Source organism: Oncorhynchus keta, chromosome 20 (assembly GCF_023373465.1).
Source record: "Oncorhynchus keta strain PuntledgeMale-10-30-2019 chromosome 20, Oket_V2, whole genome shotgun sequence".
Taxonomy (NCBI): Eukaryota; Metazoa; Chordata; class Actinopteri; order Salmoniformes; family Salmonidae; genus Oncorhynchus; species Oncorhynchus keta.
This window is the reverse complement of record NC_068440.1, coordinates 7,387,679-7,405,818: the sequence shown is the minus strand read 5'-3', so window position 1 is coordinate 7,405,818 and position 18,140 is coordinate 7,387,679. Positions and strand designations below refer to the sequence as shown.

At 50.6% G+C, this 18,140-nt stretch overlaps 2 protein-coding genes across 11 annotated transcripts in view; both read right to left on the bottom strand.

Moving 5' to 3' along the window:
- LOC118398941 (microtubule-actin cross-linking factor 1-like) overlaps positions 1-18,140 on the bottom strand; it is a 144,567-nt gene that overhangs the window by 39,970 nt on the left and 86,457 nt on the right. The gene's annotated exons all lie outside the window — the stretch shown is intronic.
- On the bottom strand, positions 10,764-17,791 carry LOC118399232 (uncharacterized). The gene is made up of 2 exons (XM_035795148.2): positions 12,512-17,791; positions 10,764-10,872 (listed from the first exon to the last, which is right to left on the bottom strand). Exons 1-2 carry the CDS (start codon positions 15,953-15,955, stop codon positions 10,840-10,842), a joined length of 3,477 nt encoding a protein of 1,158 aa, XP_035651041.1. The 5' UTR covers positions 15,956-17,791; the 3' UTR covers positions 10,764-10,839.

The following is an 18,140-nucleotide window of genomic DNA, read 5'->3' as shown; positions in this document are numbered from 1 at the left end:
CCCAGCCAAAGCCACACTGCTTCTTGACATAATGCCTGCTTAACCCGGGAGCCAGCCGCACCAATGTGTCGGAGGAAACACCGTTCACCTGGCGACCATGTCAGCGTGCACTGCACCCGGCCCGCCACAGGAGTAGCTAGAGCGCGATGGGACAAGGACATCCCGGCCGGCCGGCCAAACCCTCCCCTAACCCGGACGACGCTGGGCCAATTGTGTGCCGCCTCATGGGACTCCCGGTCACGGCCAGCTGCGAAACAGCCTGGGATCGAACCAGGAGCTGTAGGGACGGAGCTAGCACTGCAATGCTATGCCTTAGACCGCTGCATCACTTTGGAGGCCACTTTCATTTGATTTGAATTCGATTAAAATGAGAGAGTAGAATACTAAGACAAAGTGCCTCAAAATATTGTTTGCCTTATACTGGCAAAGTAGTACAAAACAGTTGGGTTGTGTTTGTGAATATGAACAATGGGGAGGGTGATTTCTATGGTAAATGAATAAGAGTGTGTAAGTCATTGTTGTTCTACACCGTATAATTACATGGAAGTGGTTGTGTGGAGGTCTGTCTCGAATCAAAGCGTTTTATTGGATTCTGCTCATATGGAGTAAATATTGTGTGAAAGTGCTGCTTTTCCACACCAGGAGATGACGTGTAGGAGTTTGAAAGAGAACAGGGATGCTAAAATAGAACAATATGTGTCTTGGATTGTGTGTGTGCGTGTCACAGCTGTGTTGTGGTGATGGGCCTCCTCCCTGCTTCCAACAGGAAGCCTGACTGCCTCGACAACAATGAGCCTCAGCTATGACCCACTCCACCCTATCCTGGACTGTGTGTCTGTGTAACGTGTCTGTCTGTGTGTGTAACGCGTGTCTGTCTGTGTGTGTAACGCGTGTCTGTCTGTGTGTGTAACGCGTGTCTGTCTGTGTGTGTGTGTGACCGTCTGTATGTCTGTGTGTGTAACGCGTCCGTGTATGTCTGTGTGTGTACCGTCTGTGTGTGTAACGTGTCCGTCCGTCTGTCTGTGTGTGTAACGTGTCCGTCCGTCCGTCTGTGTGTGTAACGTGTCCGTCCGTCCGTCTGTGTGTGTAACGTGTCCGTCCGTCCGTCTGTGTGTGTAACGTGTCCGTCCGTCCGTCTGTGTGTGTAACGTGTCCGTCCGTCCGTCTGTGTGTGTAACGTGTCCGTCCGTCCGTCTGTGTGTGTAACGTGTCCGTCCGTCCGTCTGTGTGTGTAACGTGTCCGTCCGTCTGTGTGTGTAACGTGTCCGTCCGTCTGTCTGTGTAACGTGTCCGTCCGTCTGTCTGTGTAACGTGTCCGTCCGTCTGTCTGTGTAACGTGTCCGTCCGTCCGTCTGTGTGTGTCGTGTCCGTCCGTCCGTCGGTGTAACGTGTCCGTCCGTCGGTGTAACGTGTCCGTCCGTCGGTGTAAGCGTGTCCGTCCGTCGTGTGTAACGTGTCCGTCCGTCGGTGTAACGTGTCCGTCCGTGTGTGTGTAACGTGTCCGTCCGTCCGTGTCCGTCCGTCGGTGTAACGTGTCCGTCCGTCGGTGTAACGTGTCCGTCCGTCGGTGTAACGTGTCCGTCCGTCTGTGTGTAACGTGTCCGTCCGTCGGTGTAACGTGTCCGTCCGTCGTGTGTAACGTGTCCGTCCGTCGTGTCCGTGTCCGTCCGTCTGTGTAACGTGTCCGTCCGTCGGTGTAACGTGTCCGTCCGTCGGTGTAACGTGTCCGTCCGTCCGTCCGTCCGTCCGTGTGTAACGTGTCCGTCCGTCGGTGTAACGTGTCCGTCCGTCGGTGTAACGTGTCCGTCCGTCGTCTGTGTGTCCGTCCGTCGTGTAACGTGTCCGTCCGTCGGTGTAACGTGTCCGTCCGTCGGTCGTGTCCGTCCGTCGGTGTAGCGTGTCCGTCCGTCTGTGGTGTAACGTGTCCGTCCGTCGGTGTAACGTGTCCGTCCGTCGTGTGTAACGTGTCCGTCCGTCGGTGTAACGTGTCCGTCCGTCGGTGTAACGTGTCCGTCCGTCGGTGTAACGTGTCCGTCCGTCTGTGTAACGTGTCCGTCCGTCTGTCTGTGTAACGTGTCCGTCCGTCTGTCTGTGTAACATGTGTCCGTCCGTGTGTCTGTGTAACGTGTCTGTCTGTGTGTCTGTGTAACGTGTCTGTCTGTGTGTCTGTGTAACGTGTCTGTCTGTGTGTCTGTGTAACGTGTCTGTCTGTGTAACACGTCCGTCTGTCTGTGTAACGTGTCTGTCTGTCTGTGTCTGTACAGTGTGTTTGTGCATTTATTTCTCTGTCTAACGTGTCGTCTGTCTGTCTGTGTAACGTGTCTGTCTGTCTGTCTGTGTAACGTGTCTGTCTGTCTGTCTGTGTAACGTGTCTGTCTGTCTGTCTGTGTAACGTGTCTGTCTGTCTGTCTGTGTAACGTGTCTGTCTGTCTGTCTGTGTAACGTGTCTGTCTGTCTGTCTGTCTAACGTGTCTGTCTGTCTCTGTCTGTCTGTCTGTCTGTCTGTCTGTCTGTCTGTCTGTCTGTCTGTCTGTCTGTCTGTGTAACGTGTCTGTCTGTCTGTCTGTGTAACGTGTCTGTCTGTCTGTCTGTGTAACGTGTCTGTCTGTCTGTCTGTGTAACGTGTCTGTCTGTCTGTCTGTGTCGTGTCTGTCTGTCTGTCTGTGTAACGTGTCTGTCTGTCTGTGTAACGTGTCTGTGTAACGTGTCTGTCTGTGTGTGTAACGTGTCTGTCTGTCTGTGTAACGTGTCTGTCTGTCTGTGTAACGTGTCTGTCTGTCTGTCTGTGTAACGAGTCTGTCTGTCTGTCTGTGTAACGAGTCTGTCTGTCTGTCTGTGTAACGTGTCTGTCTGTCTGTCTGTGTAACGTGTCTGTCTGTGTAACGTGTGTCTGTCTGTGTCTGTGTAACGTGTCTAACGTGTCTCTCTGTGTCTGTGTAACGTGTCTGTCTGTGTCTGTGTAACGTGTCTGTCTGTGTCTGTGTAACGTGTCTGTCTGTGTCTGTGTAACGTGTCTGTCTGTGTCTGTGTAACGTGTCTGTCTGTGTCTGTGTGACGTGTCTGTCTGTGTCTGTGTATCGTGTCTGTCTGTGTCTGTGTAACGTGTCTGTCTGTGTCTGTGTAACGTGTCTGTCTGTGTCTGTGTAACGAGTCTGTCTGTCTGTCTGTGTAACGAGTCTGTCTGTCTGTCTGTGTAACGAGTCTGTCTGTCTGTCTGTCTGTGTAACGTGTCTGTCTGTCTGTCTGTCTGTGTAACGTGTCTGTCTGTCTGTCTGTGTAACGTGTCTGTCTGTCTGTCTGTGTAACGAGTCTGTCTGTCTGTGTAACGAGTCTGTCTGTCTGTCTGTCTGTCTGTGTAACGTGTCTGTCTGTCTGTGTAACGTGTCTGTCTGTCTGTCTGTGTAACGTGTCGTCTGTCTGTCTGTGTAACGTGTCTGTCTGTCTGTCTGTATGTCTGTGTAACGTGTCTGTCTGTCTGTCTGTATGTCTGTGTAACGTGTCTGTCTGTCTGTCTGTGTAACGTGTCTGTCTGTCTGTCTGTGTAACGTGTCTGTCTGTCTGTCTGTGTAACGCGTGTCTGTCTGTCTGTGTAACGCGTGTCTGTCCGTCTGTGTAACGTGTCTGTCTGTCTGTCTGTGTAACGTGTCCGTCTGTCTGTCTGTGTAACGTGTCTGTCTGTCTGTCTGTGTAACGTGTCTGTCTGTGTAACGTGTCTGTGTATCGTGTCTGTCTGTGTGTGTAACGTGTCTGTCTGTGTCTGTGTAACGTGTCTGTCTGTCTGTCTGTGTAACGTGTCTGTCTGTCTGTCTGTGTAACGTGTCTGTCTGTCTGTCTGTGTAACGTGTCGTCTGTCTGTCTGTCTGTGTAACGTGTCTGTCTGTCTGTCTGTGTAACGTGTCTGTCTGTCTGTCTGTGTAACGTGTCTGTCTGTCTGTCTGTGTAACGTGTCTGTCTGTCTGTCTGTGTAACGTGTCTGTCTGTCTGTGTAACGTGTCTGTCTGTCTGTGTAACGTGTCTGTCTGTCTGTCTGTGTAACGTGTCTGTCTGTCTGTCTGTGTAACGTGTCTGTCTGTCTGTCTGTGTAACGTGTCTGTCTGTCTGTCTGTGTAACGTGTCTGTCTGTCTGTCTGTGTAACGTGTCTGTCTGTCTGTCTGTGTAACGTGTCTGTCTGTCTGTCTGTGTAACGTGTCTGTCTGTCTGTCTGTGTAACGTGTCTGTCTGTCTGTCTGTGTAACGTGTCTGTCTGTGTCTGTGTAACGTGTCTGTCTGTGTCTGTGTAACGTGTCTGTCTGTGTCTGTGTAACGTGTCTGTCTGTGTCTGTGTAACGTGTCTGTCTGTGTAACGTGTCTGTCTGTGTAACGTGTCTGTCTGTGTAACGTGTCTGTCTGTCTGTCTGTGTAACGTGTCTGTCTGTCTGTCTGTGTAACGTGTCTGTCTGTCTGTCTGTGTAACGTGTCTGTCTGTCTGTCTGTGTAACGTGTCCGTCTGTCTGTCTGTGTAACGTGTCCGTCTGTCTGTCTGTGTAACGTGTCCGTCTGTCTGTCTGTGTAACGTGTCTGTCTGTCTGTGTAACGTGTCCGTCTGTCTGTCTGTGTAACGTGTCCGTCTGTCTGTCTGTGTAACGTGTCCGTCTGTCTGTCTGTGTAACGTGTCTGTCTGTCTGTCCGTCTGTCTGTGTAACGTGTCCGTCTGTCTGTCTGTCCGTCCGTCTGTGTAACGTGTCCGTCCGTCCGTCGGTGTAACGTGTCCGTCCGTCGGTGTAACGTGTCCGTCCGTCGGTGTAACGTGTCCGTCCGTCGGTGTAACGTGTCCGTCCGTCGGTGTAACGTGTCCGTCCGTCGGTGTAACGTGTCCGTCCGTCGGTGTAACGTGTCCGTCCGTCGGTGTAACGTGTCCGTCCGTCGGTGTAACGTGTCCGTCCGTCGGTGTAACGTGTCCGTCCGTCGGTGTAACGTGTCCGTCCGTCTGTGTAACGTGTCCGTCCGTCTGTGTAACGTGTCCGTCCGTCTGTGTAACGTGTCCGTCCGTCTGTGTAACGTGTAACATGTCTGTCTGTCTGTGTAATGTGTCTGTCTGTGTGTCTGTGTAACGTGTCTGTCTGTGTGTCTGTGTAACGTGTCTGTCTGTCTCTGTGTGTTTGTGCATTTATTTCTCTGTCTAACGTGTCTGTCTGTCTGTGTAACGTGTCTGTCTGTCTGTCTGTGTAACGTGTCTGTCTGTCTGTCTGTGTAACGTGTCTGTCTGTCTCTGTCTGTGTGTCTGTCTGTCTGTCTGTCTGTGTAACGTGTCTGTCTGTCTGTCTGTCTGTCTGTGTAACGTGTCTGTCTGTGTAACCTGTCTGTCTGTGTAACGTGTCTGTCTGTCTGTGTAACGTGTCTGTCTGTCTGTGTAACGTGTCTGTCTGTCTGTGTAACGTGTCTGTCTGTCTGTGTAACGTGTTCGTCTGTGTCTGTGTAACGAGTCTGTCTGTCTGTCTGTGTAACGAGTCTGTCTGTCTGTCTGTGTAACGTGTCTGTCTGTCTGTGTAACGTGTCTGTCTGTGTCTGTGTAACGTGTCTGTCTGTGTCTGTGTAACGTGTCTGTCTGTGTCTGTGTAACGTGTCTGTCTGTGTCTGTGTAACGTGTCTGTCTGTGTCTGTGTAACGTGTCTGTCTGTGTCTGTGTAACGTGTCTGTCTGTGTCTGTGTAACGTGTCTGTCTGTGTCTGTGTAACGTGTCTGTCTGTGTCTGTGTAACGTGTCTGTCTGTGTCTGTGTAACGTGTCTGTCTGTGTCTGTGTAACGTGTCTGTCTGTCTGTGTAACGTGTGTGTCTGTGTCTGTGTAACGTGTCTGTCTGTGTCTGTGTAACGTGTCTGTCTGTGTCTGTGTAACGTGTCTGTCTGTGTCTGTGTAACGTGTCTGTCTGTGTCTGTGTAACGTGTCTGTCTGTGTCTGTGTAACGTGTCTGTCTGTGTCTGTGTAACGAGTCTGTCTGTCTGTCTGTCTGTGTAACGAGTCTGTCTGTCTGTCTGTCTGTGTAACGAGTCTGTCTGTCTGTCTGTGTAACGAGTCTGTCTGTCTGTCTGTCTGTGTAACGAGTCTGTCTGTCTGTCTGTCTGTGTAACGTGTCTGTCTGTCTGTCTGTCTGTGTGTGTCTGTCTGTCTGTCTGTGTAACGTGTCTGTCTGTCTGTCTGTGTAACGTGTCTGTCTGTCTGTCTGTGTAACGAGTCTGTCTGTCTGTGTAACGAGTCTGTCTGTCTGTCTGTCTGTCTGTCTGTCTGTCTGTCTGTGTAACGTGTCTGTCTGTCTGTCTGTGTAACGTGTCTGTCTGTCTGTCTGTGTAACGTGTCTGTCTGTCTGTGTAACGTGTCTGTCTGTCTGTCTGTCTGTGTAACGTGTCTGTCTGTCTGTCTGTCTGTGTAATGTGTCTGTCTGTCTGTCTGTCTGTCTGTGTAATGTGTCTGTCTGTCTGTCTGTCTGTCTGTGTAACGTGTCTGTCTGTCTGTCTGTCTGTGTAACGTGTCTGTCTGTCTGTCTGTGTAACGCGGTGTCTGTCCGTGTAACGTGTCTGTCTGTCTGTCTGTGTAACGTGTCTGTCTGTGTAACGTGTCTGTCTGTCTGTGTAACGTGTCTGTCTGTCTGTGTAACGTGTCTGTCTGTGTCTGTGTAACGTGTCTGTGTATCGTGTCTGTCTGTGTGTGTAACGTGTCTGTCTGTGTCTGTGTAACGTGTCTGTCTGTCTGTCTGTGTAACGTGTCTGTCTGTCTGTCTGTGTAACGTGTCTGTCTGTCTGTCTGTGTAACGTGTCTGTCTGTCTGTCTGTGTAACGTGTCTGTCTGTCTGTCTGTGTAACGTGTCTGTCTGTCTGTGTAACGTGTCTGTCTGTCTGTCTGTGTAACGTGTCTGTCTGTCTGTGTAACGTGTCTGTCTGTCTGTGTAACGTGTCTGTCTGTCTGTGTAACGTGTCTGTCTGTCTGTGTAACGTGTCTGTCTGTCTGTGTAACGTGTCTGTCTGTCTGTGTAACGTGTCTGTCTGTCTGTCTGTGTAACGAGTCTGTCTGTCTGTCTGTGTAACGTGTCTGTCTGTGTCTGTGTAACGTGTCTGTCTGTGTCTGTGTAACGTGTCTGTCTGTGTCTGTGTAACGTGTCTGTCTGTGTCTGTGTAACGTGTCTGTCTGTGTCTGTGTAACGTGTCTGTCTGTGTCTGTGTAACGTGTCTGTCTGTGTCTGTGTAACGTGTCTGTCTGTGTCTGTGTAACGTGTCTGTCTGTGTCTGTGTAACGTGTCTGTCTGTCTGTCTGTGTAACGTGTCTGTCTGTCTGTCTGTGTAACGTGTCTGTCTGTCTGTCTGTGTAACGTGTCTGTCTGTCTGTCTGTGTAACGTGTCTGTCTGTCTGTCTGTGTAACGTGTCTGTCTGTCTGTCTGTGTAACGTGTCTGTCTGTCTGTGTAACGTGTCTGTCTGTCTGTCTGTGTAACGTGTCTGTCTGTCTGTCTGTGTAACGTGTCTGTCTGTCTGTCTGTGTAACGTGTCTGTCTGTCTGTCTGTGTAACGTGTCTGTCTGTCTGTCTGTCTGTGTAACGTGTCTGTCTGTCTGTCTGTCTGTGTAACGTGTCTGTCTGTCTGTCTGTCTGTCTGTCTGTGTAACGTGTCTGTCTGTCTGTCTGTGTAACATGTCTGTCTGTCTGTCTGTGTAACATGTCTGTCTGTGTAACGTGTCTGTCTGTCTGTCTGTGTAACGTGTCTGTCTGTCTGTCTGTGTAACGTGTCTGTCTGTCTGTGTAACGTGTCTGTCTGTCTGTGTAACGTGTCTGTCTGTCTGTGTAACGTGTCTGTCTGTCTGTGTAACGTGTGTCTGTCTGTCTGTGTAACGTGTGTCTGTCTGTCTGTGTAACGTGTCTGTCTGTCTGTGTAACGTGTGTCTGTCTGTGTAACGTGTGTCTGTCTGTGTAACGTGTGTCTGTCTGTGTAACGTGTGTCTGTCTGTGTAACGTGTCTGTCTGTCTGTCTGTGTAACGTGTCGTGTCTGTCTGTCTGTGTAACGTGTCTGTCCGTCTCTCTGTCTGTACAGTGTGTTTGTGCATTTATTTCTCTCTGTGTAACGTGTCTGTCCGTCTGTGTAACGCGTGTCTGTCCGTCTGTGTAACGCGTGTCTGTCCGTCTGTGTAACGCGTGTCTGTCCGTCTGTGTAACGCGTGTCTGTCCGTCTGTGTAACGCGTGTCTGTCCGTCTGTGTAACGCGTGTCTGTCCGTCTGTGTAACGCGTGTCTGTCCGTCTGTGTAACGCGTGTCTGTCCGTCTGTGTAACGCGTGTCTGTCCGTCTGTGTAACGCGTGTCTGTCCGTCTGTGTAACGCGTGTCTGTCCGTCTGTGTAACGCGTGTCTGTCCGTCTGTGTAACGCGTGTCTGTCTGTCTGTGTAACGTGTCTGTCTGTCTGTCTGTGTAACGTGTCTGTCTGTCTGTCTCTGTCTGTACAGTGTGTTTGTGCATTTATTTCTCTCTCTCAACCAGAGCAATGGAAAATACCTGGGATGTTTCTCATTCCTCCCCAACTCTCTGAACTATGGCAGTGGCTCAACGATTCACACACACTGTAGCACTCCACTTATCTCCACCCCCACCTTCACATTTCCCTCACTCATATCCCCTCACTTTCCCCAACATCCCTTCTTAGAGTTAAGAGTTAGAGTTAAGTTTGAAGAGATTAATATTAGCCCTGCTCGGTTGAAGTGAAGAATAGCATCGTACTGAGAGTAGCTGCCATTTTATGTCGATTGTGAATGAACATGTGCGTTGTTAATAAGATATTTTGCTGTGTTATTTGTACAATGGGTTTTCTGTTGTTTTGTAATGTGTTACTTTTGTGAAATGATTGAACTAAACATTGAATTGAGAATACAACACCGTATCACTGTCGTGATTATTTCTCCCCCGTTTTCAGGGGTGTAACAGTAGCACTCCACTTATCTCCACCCCCACCTTCACATTTCCCTCACTCATATCCCCTCACTTTCCCCAACATCCCTCCTTTCTCTCTCTTGGCTAAACCACCACCCGATACTGGCTCTTCTCACTTCAGCCCAGGTCAGTTTAGACAGAGAAATCATTTCTTCTAAAAATGAGTCTGGCTCAAGCCAGTTCCACAAGTTGACCTCTTGGCTCAAAAGTAGAAAACAGTACAAATCTCTTTCTACTAATTGTGTGACATCTCACGGTCTCGATCAGTCCTTCATCCTCTCTCCACATACACCAAAACCCACAAGGACTCACTAAACCCTGGCGTGTATAACTACCATTTTAAACAGTGTGTGCCTGAGGGTGTGCGTGTTTACTTGGGTACGTGTTTCTGTGTGTGTGTTCTGCGCTAACCAGCTATTGCAGTACAGGAGACAGGCCACAGCAGTCCTCACGGCTGGTGTCCAGAGCATCACTCAGGAACAATCACCACCGTAATCATGACGAATGGGCAACCGCTGGCTAATATAAACAATACCATCAATTCACCTACAGACCGGAACGAACGTCACTGCCAATCTCGCATGCACACACACTTAAAGACCTTAATAGCGTGCTTAAATTGTGGTGCGAACTGTAGCACAAACCAAATTAATGCCATACATAACCATACTGTATTTAGCCAGCGTGTCCAAACGCTACAGAGAAAGTCGCAGCTGGAATATTGACTTACATAAATAAGAGTGGGACACGTGTGACCATCCAAATCAATGAGAACAAGGCTCGCAGCCCTTTCCTCTATGACACCGACTACCATAGCCTCCCTCTCCCTCTCTCCCCATCCTAATCCCCTGGTTTCCTTTCCAGCAGAACTCGGAAGAGAGAGGGAGGGAGGACGTATTTTCACCTGGACCTTGATATTAGAATATTGCAGTAGGTTACAATGGTCAGACTGGGCAGTGCTGAATCAATCAATCATCAAAGTGGTAGAGAAAGATCCCTTTTTGATGATAGATTGCATTTGAAAAGGAAACAAGCTCATTGAACTCGGGACATTGTGGCCAAGACCTCTCTCTCTCCCTCTTTCTCCTCCCTTTCCATCTGTCTCCTTTTCCCCTCTCTCTCCCTCCCCTTTTCTTCTTTTGCAGGTGCTTGGATGTCTGCTTGTCTTTCAATGGCATCATTATCATATCAAATATGCCCGTTACCGGATCTGAGCCCACCTGCACTCTTTGTACTCTGTTTCAGCATCTCGCCTGTCTGTCGGCCCATCTTTCTTCCCCGTCAGACTCTGCTGGTTTTCTGTTATTCTTCCAATGTAACCATCACTTCTGACATTGAAGAGAGGACTGTTTCTGTGTTATGTATATCTTCTATTTCTTTCCAGTAAGTGTATGTCTGTCTGTCCTGTCTTCCTAGCTTTTCAGTATCCGAAGCCTCCATCCAGCTGTCAGTCTTTGTCTCCGAGTGCAAGGATACACAGCCATGCCTTGAAACGATTGCCTCCCATTAAAACAAGGCCCTTCTGATTATCTGGCTCTGCCAAGTTTGCCCTCCTTATCATTTTACCAGGGCCTTTGAGTAATACCAGGTGTTCAGCCATACAGCGCTTTGTTCCCTCACAGAGTGCTCTCTCTTGCACCAAAATGGCCGCCATTTCCATTCCAAACCATGTATCACCGACCTTGCCGCTAAAACAATCTACGGTCGTGTTTATTTTGGTTTCCTATCCAAAGTGGACTTTGGCATTGAAGAGGGAGCGACTGGCCACAGCCAAGAGTTCAGCGGCTCAGACCCTGGCACGCCCTCATCTTCTATTTATACCCCCCGACAACTTTGTCCAGTGTTTGTGTTTTACTGGCAACAGAAACTCCCTGCATAGACCCCTACTGTTTACTTCTCACTTTCTTATCTCTAGAAAAGTGCTGTCGGACTGTGGAGAGGAGAACGAAAGAGAGGGAGGGAGAGAGCGAGGGTAAGCGGAGAGCGAAAAAGGGTAGATAAAAAGAGGGTAAGGGTGAGGGGAGAGAGAAGGAGAGGAAGGGTAGAGAGCGAGAGAAAGAGAGCGAGAGAGAAGAGACGGGGTGAAAGAGTAGAGGGCCGGGATTTTTAATGGTTGGGAGATTACGACCCTGCCAACAGACAGTGACTTTATTTTCCCCTCAGAAACCCGCTTGTACTACAGTACACTAACTCTAATCCTCTCCAGTCAAATCCAGGCTGACAGGACAGGGCATCTGATTGCATTTGGGGGGGGCAGAGAAACCGTGACTATGCATAAACCACACAGACAAAATGAGATGAGGATGACAGGGCCGGCCGGCCAGGACCAGGCCAACAGTGTGTGTAGCTGATAGAGCCAGTGATTGAATAATAAGACCCAGGAGTCCATCACAAGTATATCAGGCAGGCAGGGACAAGCACATCCTAGACAGACAGAGACAATGTGAGGCAGAGCAGGCCCCAATTTAGGCACGATAGCCTGTCAAACACACTGACCCGGGAAGACATACACACATACGGCGCATTCGCAAAGTATTCAGACCCCCTCACTCATTCCACATTTTGTTACGTTTACAGCCCTTTTCTAAAATGGATTACATTGTGAAAGGGTGCAGGCTGTGTGCTTAACTTCCCAATTCAGACTTTGAATGGCTCAATGAAACCACATGGTGTTGAAATATGAAAAACTCAAATCCTTTTAAAAAACAGTTGCTGATTACATCAAATAAAGTCATTAAAAACCAATAAAGTAACTCAAAACCAACGTCTGGAATTCAGAAGTCTCACTGCGTACACAAGTAACCCGGGGTCCTTCGAATGCCGAACTCGTACACAGGTTCTACGATACAGATGGAAGTGCTTACCTTCGAAGCCTGTCGTCTAGGTGAGGTTATGTAAGCGCCGTGCTGTAAATGTGGACGTTTGAAAAGGGTTTCGTCTGGCTGCTATTTACAGTCAAAGCAAACAGAATGTCTGTTTATACGCGCAACTCTTAAATCGCGGACTATCGATCAAAACACAAGCACATGCCGTTCCCTAGCGCGCCGGTCTGTCTGAAGAACATTCCTCAAACATGCTCCCTCATCCACAATCACATACACACAGACAACCTGAAGGTATTTTCCATTAAACGGATAGACACCCCCATGTTCGTCATATTGAAATCATTCACAGTCCAACTACAGTAGCACAAGCTATTTGTTGCCCCAGCTTCTTTTCCACAGCATTTTCCAAGCCGTGTATATAATCAACCTCATGCATTTGCAATACTGAAAGGAATTGAGAGCCACTGTGATCACACTGGATCCTGTAGTCTTATACAAGGAACTATTAGATATGAGGAACATGCGGAGACCAATCCGTGTGAATTTAGAGGACAGTGCTGAGAAGAGGGGTTTAGACAGAGAACTTGAGACACTGTACCAAGTAACTACAAACACCACTATACCCTACCAAGCTGAGAGACTGACGCACTGACAAACACTGACCAGCCGTGTCAGTTTCTGTCTGACTGGATCTTGACCATTGATTATTCAACTAAATTAAAGACGGATGGAAAACAGTTATACCTCAGCATGGGTCTCTATGTCGGGGCAGGGTGAGGGTGCTCCTCTCTGCTCTGTGGTCTTTGGGCCTGAGGGGGTCTCACAGTCTGACCATTCAGCCTCTGTTGTGGCCCCTGGGGGCATCTGGTCTTCCATCTGGCCCTCCCTGAAAAGACCCTGAAGCAACTCGGATTCCAGCTCCTCCCACTCCCTGTTGGTACAAGGAGGGTCCAAGGCCGAGCCGTCAGACTCCCAGTCACTGTCCCCGGTCATGGATCCAAGGACGAAGTCCACTCCTGACTGGGTACCTTCAGAGTATGAGTCTCCATAGTCCAGCTCCTGGGCGTCCTCGCAAGCGGAGCCTCCGTCGGACACCTGGGGAAGCCGCTCCGGGGCTGCCAAGTAAACAAAGCTGTCGGGGCAAAGGAAGGCCCCGTCGTCTGGATCAGGGCAGGGATTGGGGATGGGGCTGGGGGGTGTTGAGGACTCCAGTAGGGAGAGGGGGCAGTCCTGAGGGAACAGGGGTGGCACAGACACAGCCAGGTAAACAAAACTGTCTGTGGCCACAAAGGCATCAGAGTCTTTGCTGTCCAGGCCTGGCCCTCTTGGCTCGTGCTTGACGGGGAACAGTGGTAAGGGTGAAGGGGAGTGTGAATGGGGGAGAGAATCTGAGAACGCTTTGGGGGTGCTTGTGGACCTCGGGTCCGCGTCTTGCCTAGACACATCCAGAGAAGAAACCTCATCTGCGGGGACAGAGCGGTCCCTGGTCTCTGACGATGGAAGTGTCATCCGCTCAGTGTCAGAGCTCGTCTCCTTGGCAACATCACTAACCTCTGAGGAGAACAGCTCTTCTTGACAGGAAGTTTGTACATCAACATCCTCTGCAGCAGTAACCCCCATTTCTCCATCTGTGTGGATTGACCCAGGGGATTGGTCCATGCTAACCACCTCAATGTCCAAAATCGGGTCAGGTTGCTCACATGCATTCCAGGCTGGCTCCCCCTCCTCCTGCTCTTCCCCCTCGGCATAAGGGTTCTGTGGGCTGGGGGAGGGAGGAAGTGCAGAGGGCATCTGGAGGCACAACCCTGATTCCTCGCTCATTTCCTCGACCTCTTGATCTGATGACGCCCCACTGTCCAGGTCCCACTCGGTCTCAGCAGGCGGCTCGTGTTCACAGCCGTTCTGGGTGGTGCCGGACAAAGCGGTTCTGTCTGGCTGGGACATGTGGACCCCGCTGGAGTCTGACACAGGGAGAGGTCCGCAGACAGAGTCCATCTCAGTAGTCTCGGGACCACTCTGCTCTTCATCTTCAATTGCACTTTGCTTTTCTTCATCAATATCATATTGTTCATCTTCAATGAGAACCCGATCTAGTTCATAACAGGGTTGTTCTTCCTCCAGGTCAGTGTGTTCAGTAGTCTGTGGTTGGGCCTGGTCCATGTGTTCAGGAGGTGAAACTGTGTTTGGGTGTTTCAACCGGGGCTCAGTGCAATCCGTCTCTGTGCTTTGATCGATATCCATAGGGAGAGTTTCCACAAAATATTTACAGGCATAAGTGGCTTCCTCTTGCTCCTCTTCCTCTACACTGGCTAGGTTGTAGGGATCTGTTTGCTCACGAGATTCAGTGTTCACAGAGCTCTCCCCTTCCTCGTCCTCTAAACATTGTCTCTCCAGCTCTAGAAAAAGGTCATCTGAGCTGGCCCCTGAGCTGGGGCAAGGGGAGGTACCGGGGTCCCCAGGTGCCTCAAAACCTGTTGGAGGGGTCAGAAGGGGCCAATGTCCAGAAGACCCTGAGACCTGTTGGAGTTCCCAGCCTTCTCCAGAGTCCCCCTCCCAACATTGGTCCATTATCTCCATATTCTCCAGCTTCCACTCCCTCTCCTCTCTCCTAGCCCTCTCCTCCTCTTCCATTTCTCCTTTCTCACGCTTTACTTCTTCCACCTCTCTAGTCCCTTCCTCCTCAATCTCCTTCCGTTTTCCCTCCTCCCCTTCCCCTTCCTCCTCCACTTCTCCCTTCTCATCCAGCTCCTGTAAGACCCTGCGTTCATCCTCGTCGAATTTAAGCTCTGAGGCGGTTCGCTGCCGGAGCTCACTATTAGGGGGAGCCCAGCCCAGGAGTCCCTCCTCACCCCCCTCCTGGCTGAGGGAAGGGGAGAAAGGCAGCCCTCCATGGGCCAGCCCTTTCTCTTCCTGGAGGAAAGGTGAGGGAGGGTCTAGTAGGTAGAAGGACTCCTCGTCCATGTCACTGTCCTCTCCCAGTGAGGGGGGCAGGGGCGGCAGGACAGGGAGGTGGTGGCGCATGCCCCCGTGGGACCTCTTGCCCCCTCTCATGCTGCGGGGCCATGTGCGTGCTTTAGTCGGGGGGCAGAACACAGGTTTCGGTGGGGCCAACTGAGGTAGGAGAGGGGCGTTGTCCTGTTCTTGTTCTAGGAGAGGAGAGTCAGTATCTCTTTCAGAGTCAGAAGCCTTGGCCGCTTCCGGCCTCTCCTCTGGAATTCTTTTGACACCAGCTCTGGGAGACACAACTGGCCACCGATGACGCTTGTCTCTTTTTCTTTCCAGCTTTGTGGTAGCACCGGGACTGTGCTGTGGGGTGCTCCCAGAGCCCTGGTGGGGTTGGGCAGGTAACTGCAGCGATGGCTGTTCTTTTGAAGGGGAGAGTAGCGCATGTGTTTGCTTGTGTTGTTTTTGGAGCAGGGGGTGAAGTTGTTTTTGCTTGCTAACAGGGTGCTGTTGGAGGGGGGGAATGGGACTCACTGTCGGCGTCAACGAAGGGGAGGAAGAGACAGGGGGTGTGTGAAGAACCACGGACGACACAGTGGAAGGTGAGTAAGGAGGTAAGGGGGTTGTGGAGGTTGGGGTTGGTGGCTGCAGTAGAGAAAGTGGAATCCCAGGACCAGACAGATGCTTCTCAGCACTTTCCCCAGGAGTAAACTCAAGCCTCTCTGCAAACTCTGGGTAACAGGGGGGCATAAATGCCTTCCAGGAGCGACGATTGGGGTTGTCTTTCTTATCGCCGCCCTGGTGGCGCCTTTTTACTGCAGCTGCCCCACAGGAGGCAGAGGACGAGGCCGCGATGGGTAAACCAGAACCGCCGCCACTTCCAGGTGACAACATGCTCTGGGGATCGCCGGTTAGCTTGAGGGCGTCAAAGATCACCCTTTCGTCCAGTCTTTTAACTCCGGCATCAGTGTGTCCCCTTGACACAAAGACGCTCCCTAAGTCAGCCCCGATGGTGCCGTTGCTGGAGAGGGTGCTACCCTCTCCGCCGCCACCCGAGCCCAGGGTGCTGCGCGAGGGCTGGCTGAGCTTGGAGCCCTGGTCAATCTGCTCATTGATACGCATGGTGTCGTAGATGGAGCGCTGGGGGACATAGCAGTCCTCGATGTAGGCCTCATCCTCGTCCCCCTTCCCCAGGCATCGGGGGTTTTTCCTCAGGCAGTCCGGCCGGCTCAGGGGCTTCCCCATCCCTCAGCTGCCCCTGGGCAATATCCCCCTGACACCCTGCAGTGGTCCTTTATAGGGGCAGGCTGGCCCCCTTGGGGATGGGGCCAATAAGTATTCCACAGAAAACAAATGGGGAAAAAACACCTCAATAGGTGGGATGAAAATAGTTCAGTTTTGTCAACCGTTCCCGGTCCAAAGCACAACCCCAAACATGAATCCGCTTTAATGACTAAAATTACCCAAAATCACACACACAAAAAAAAAGCTTTGCAATCCACAGGACAAGTCCATAGGTCCGAATGCTACCATGTCACTTCAATAGAAGTGCAACGGCATATCCCAGCGCTATCTGAAATGCAGGGGAGCATCCGTTAGAGAGTAACCTGCCGGCAGACGCTCCTCTCCTCCCCTCCAGCAGCATATGAGGCAGCACTGCTCGTCTGGAAGGTGGTCAGGAAGAAGGCAGGGGCTGTCTCGTAGACATCCAAAGTCCAGAACGAGGTGAGTGCCGAGGAGATAACATCCTTTTGTTCCGTTTCTTTTTTATGTCAAATCCCCCTCACTCACACAGTCTTTCAACTCCACTCTGGAATCATTTCCCAATCTCCCCTTGCTGGTACACTACTTCCTTCCCTTTCTATTCTCCCTCGCTCTGCCACAACAGGATAAGCAGCAGAGAAGGGTTGAGCAACTGTCTCGGTGAGCAGCAGCCAAAGAAGTGTCTAAAGTTTCCTTTAAAATTGGTGAGAAATCCACTACTCCCTGATATGAAAAGAGGTTGTGCAGGGTGAAAAATGTTGCTCTTTTTCGGTCGTAGTCCAGGGTTTGTTGTTGAGCCCAAAATAGTTTTTCCTTCAGTCTTTAGAGGGAATCAAAACAATTGAGAAAATAGTATATCCTTCAGTCTTTAGAGGGAATCAAAAACAAATCGCAGCAAAACAAAATCTCAGACAAAGTAACCGAGCAATGAGTGTCCTTGCAGACAGTCTATACTTTCTCCCATTCCCTTTCATTCCCATCACAAAGCATGAGTTGAGTGGGTCTGGAGGCCGTGCCCCGCTCTCTGCCTGGAGTGCGCCGTCATCCCCGTGTTGACGTCATCGTTATCCTCCTCATCATTAGCGAGAAAAAGTCAATCCCGTCACCTGCCACGCCGCAAAAGTCAGTCTTGCAATTTAAAAAACAGAACAAAGAGATCCAGAGCCTTTTCCTAGCGTAGACGAGACGCCTGTCTATCATCTCCCTCCTTCCATCACGCTACTCACCCACAGCTCCAGGGAAGAAGAGACAGTGAATCCAGAGTTGAAGGCTGAATCCGGGAGGGGGTGAGAGTGTTCTCTTAGGGGGAAGAGGGTGGGTGGGGTGAGCCCCGTCCAGGCGGGCAGAGCTGCTGTGTATCGTGGCACTGTATCCAGAGGGCAAGAGACCCAGACAGTCCGAGCCCCAGCCTGAGCGCTGCCTCTGACTCTGCAGGCGTTCTCCCTCTCCCAGACAATCCCCTGACACACGCTTTCCTTCTCTCCGCTTCGCTCTCTTTCAGAGTCTCCTTAGACGAGAGAAACAACAAGGAGCCACGCAATCCCAGTCTTCCTCTGTTTCCCTCTGTTTTCTGCATGCAGGCTCCCTTGCCTTCTTTCTGTCGCTCAGACTGAAATGGTTTGCAGCTGCTAAAAAAAATCTCCCCACTTTTCCTCTCTCCCTTGCTCGCCCACTCTGTCTCTCTCCACTCACTTGTTCGTTTCTCGCTCTCCCTTTCTCACTGTTTTTGTTTGAATCCAGCTCCGTTTGTTCTGTTTCCTGCTCTGGTATTAAAACACAGGAAGTGCTCCAATCATGCTGGTTTCCTCTCCCGAAAAACCCCCTGTGAGAGGGGTGGGGGAGTGAGCTACAGATAGGAAGGGAGGAGGGAGGGGGGGCGTGGAGCCAAAAAGAGAGGGGGAGGAGAGACAGAGTGGTGGACAGGGAGGATTTTGCTCGTTTTTAAAAAAATCTTGGGATAATGGGAAAAGATTATCCCACGGTAAGAACTTGTACAAATCATCTTTCAAAATGAATGGATAAATAGGCTTGAGGATGAAATTAAAAGACTAACGCAGGTGAGGGGGTTTGTTGCTAGGCAGGCTGGTACTATTGCTCAGTGTTCACAGCCAGCCACAAGCTCGATAGAGACGCGAGCAGTGTGAGACTGCAACATTCATCACTGCTT

Excerpts from the sequence above, each read along its gene's own strand:
- LOC118399232 (XM_035795148.2), bottom strand. The coding sequence starts at position 15,955 with ATGGGGAAGCCCCTGAGCCGGCCGGACTGCCTGAGGAAAAACCCCCGA. Across the intron at positions 10,873-12,511 it reads ACATAGAGACCCATGCTGAG|TCCGACAGCACTTTTCTAGA; the intron begins GTATAACTGTTT and ends TCCTCTCCACAG.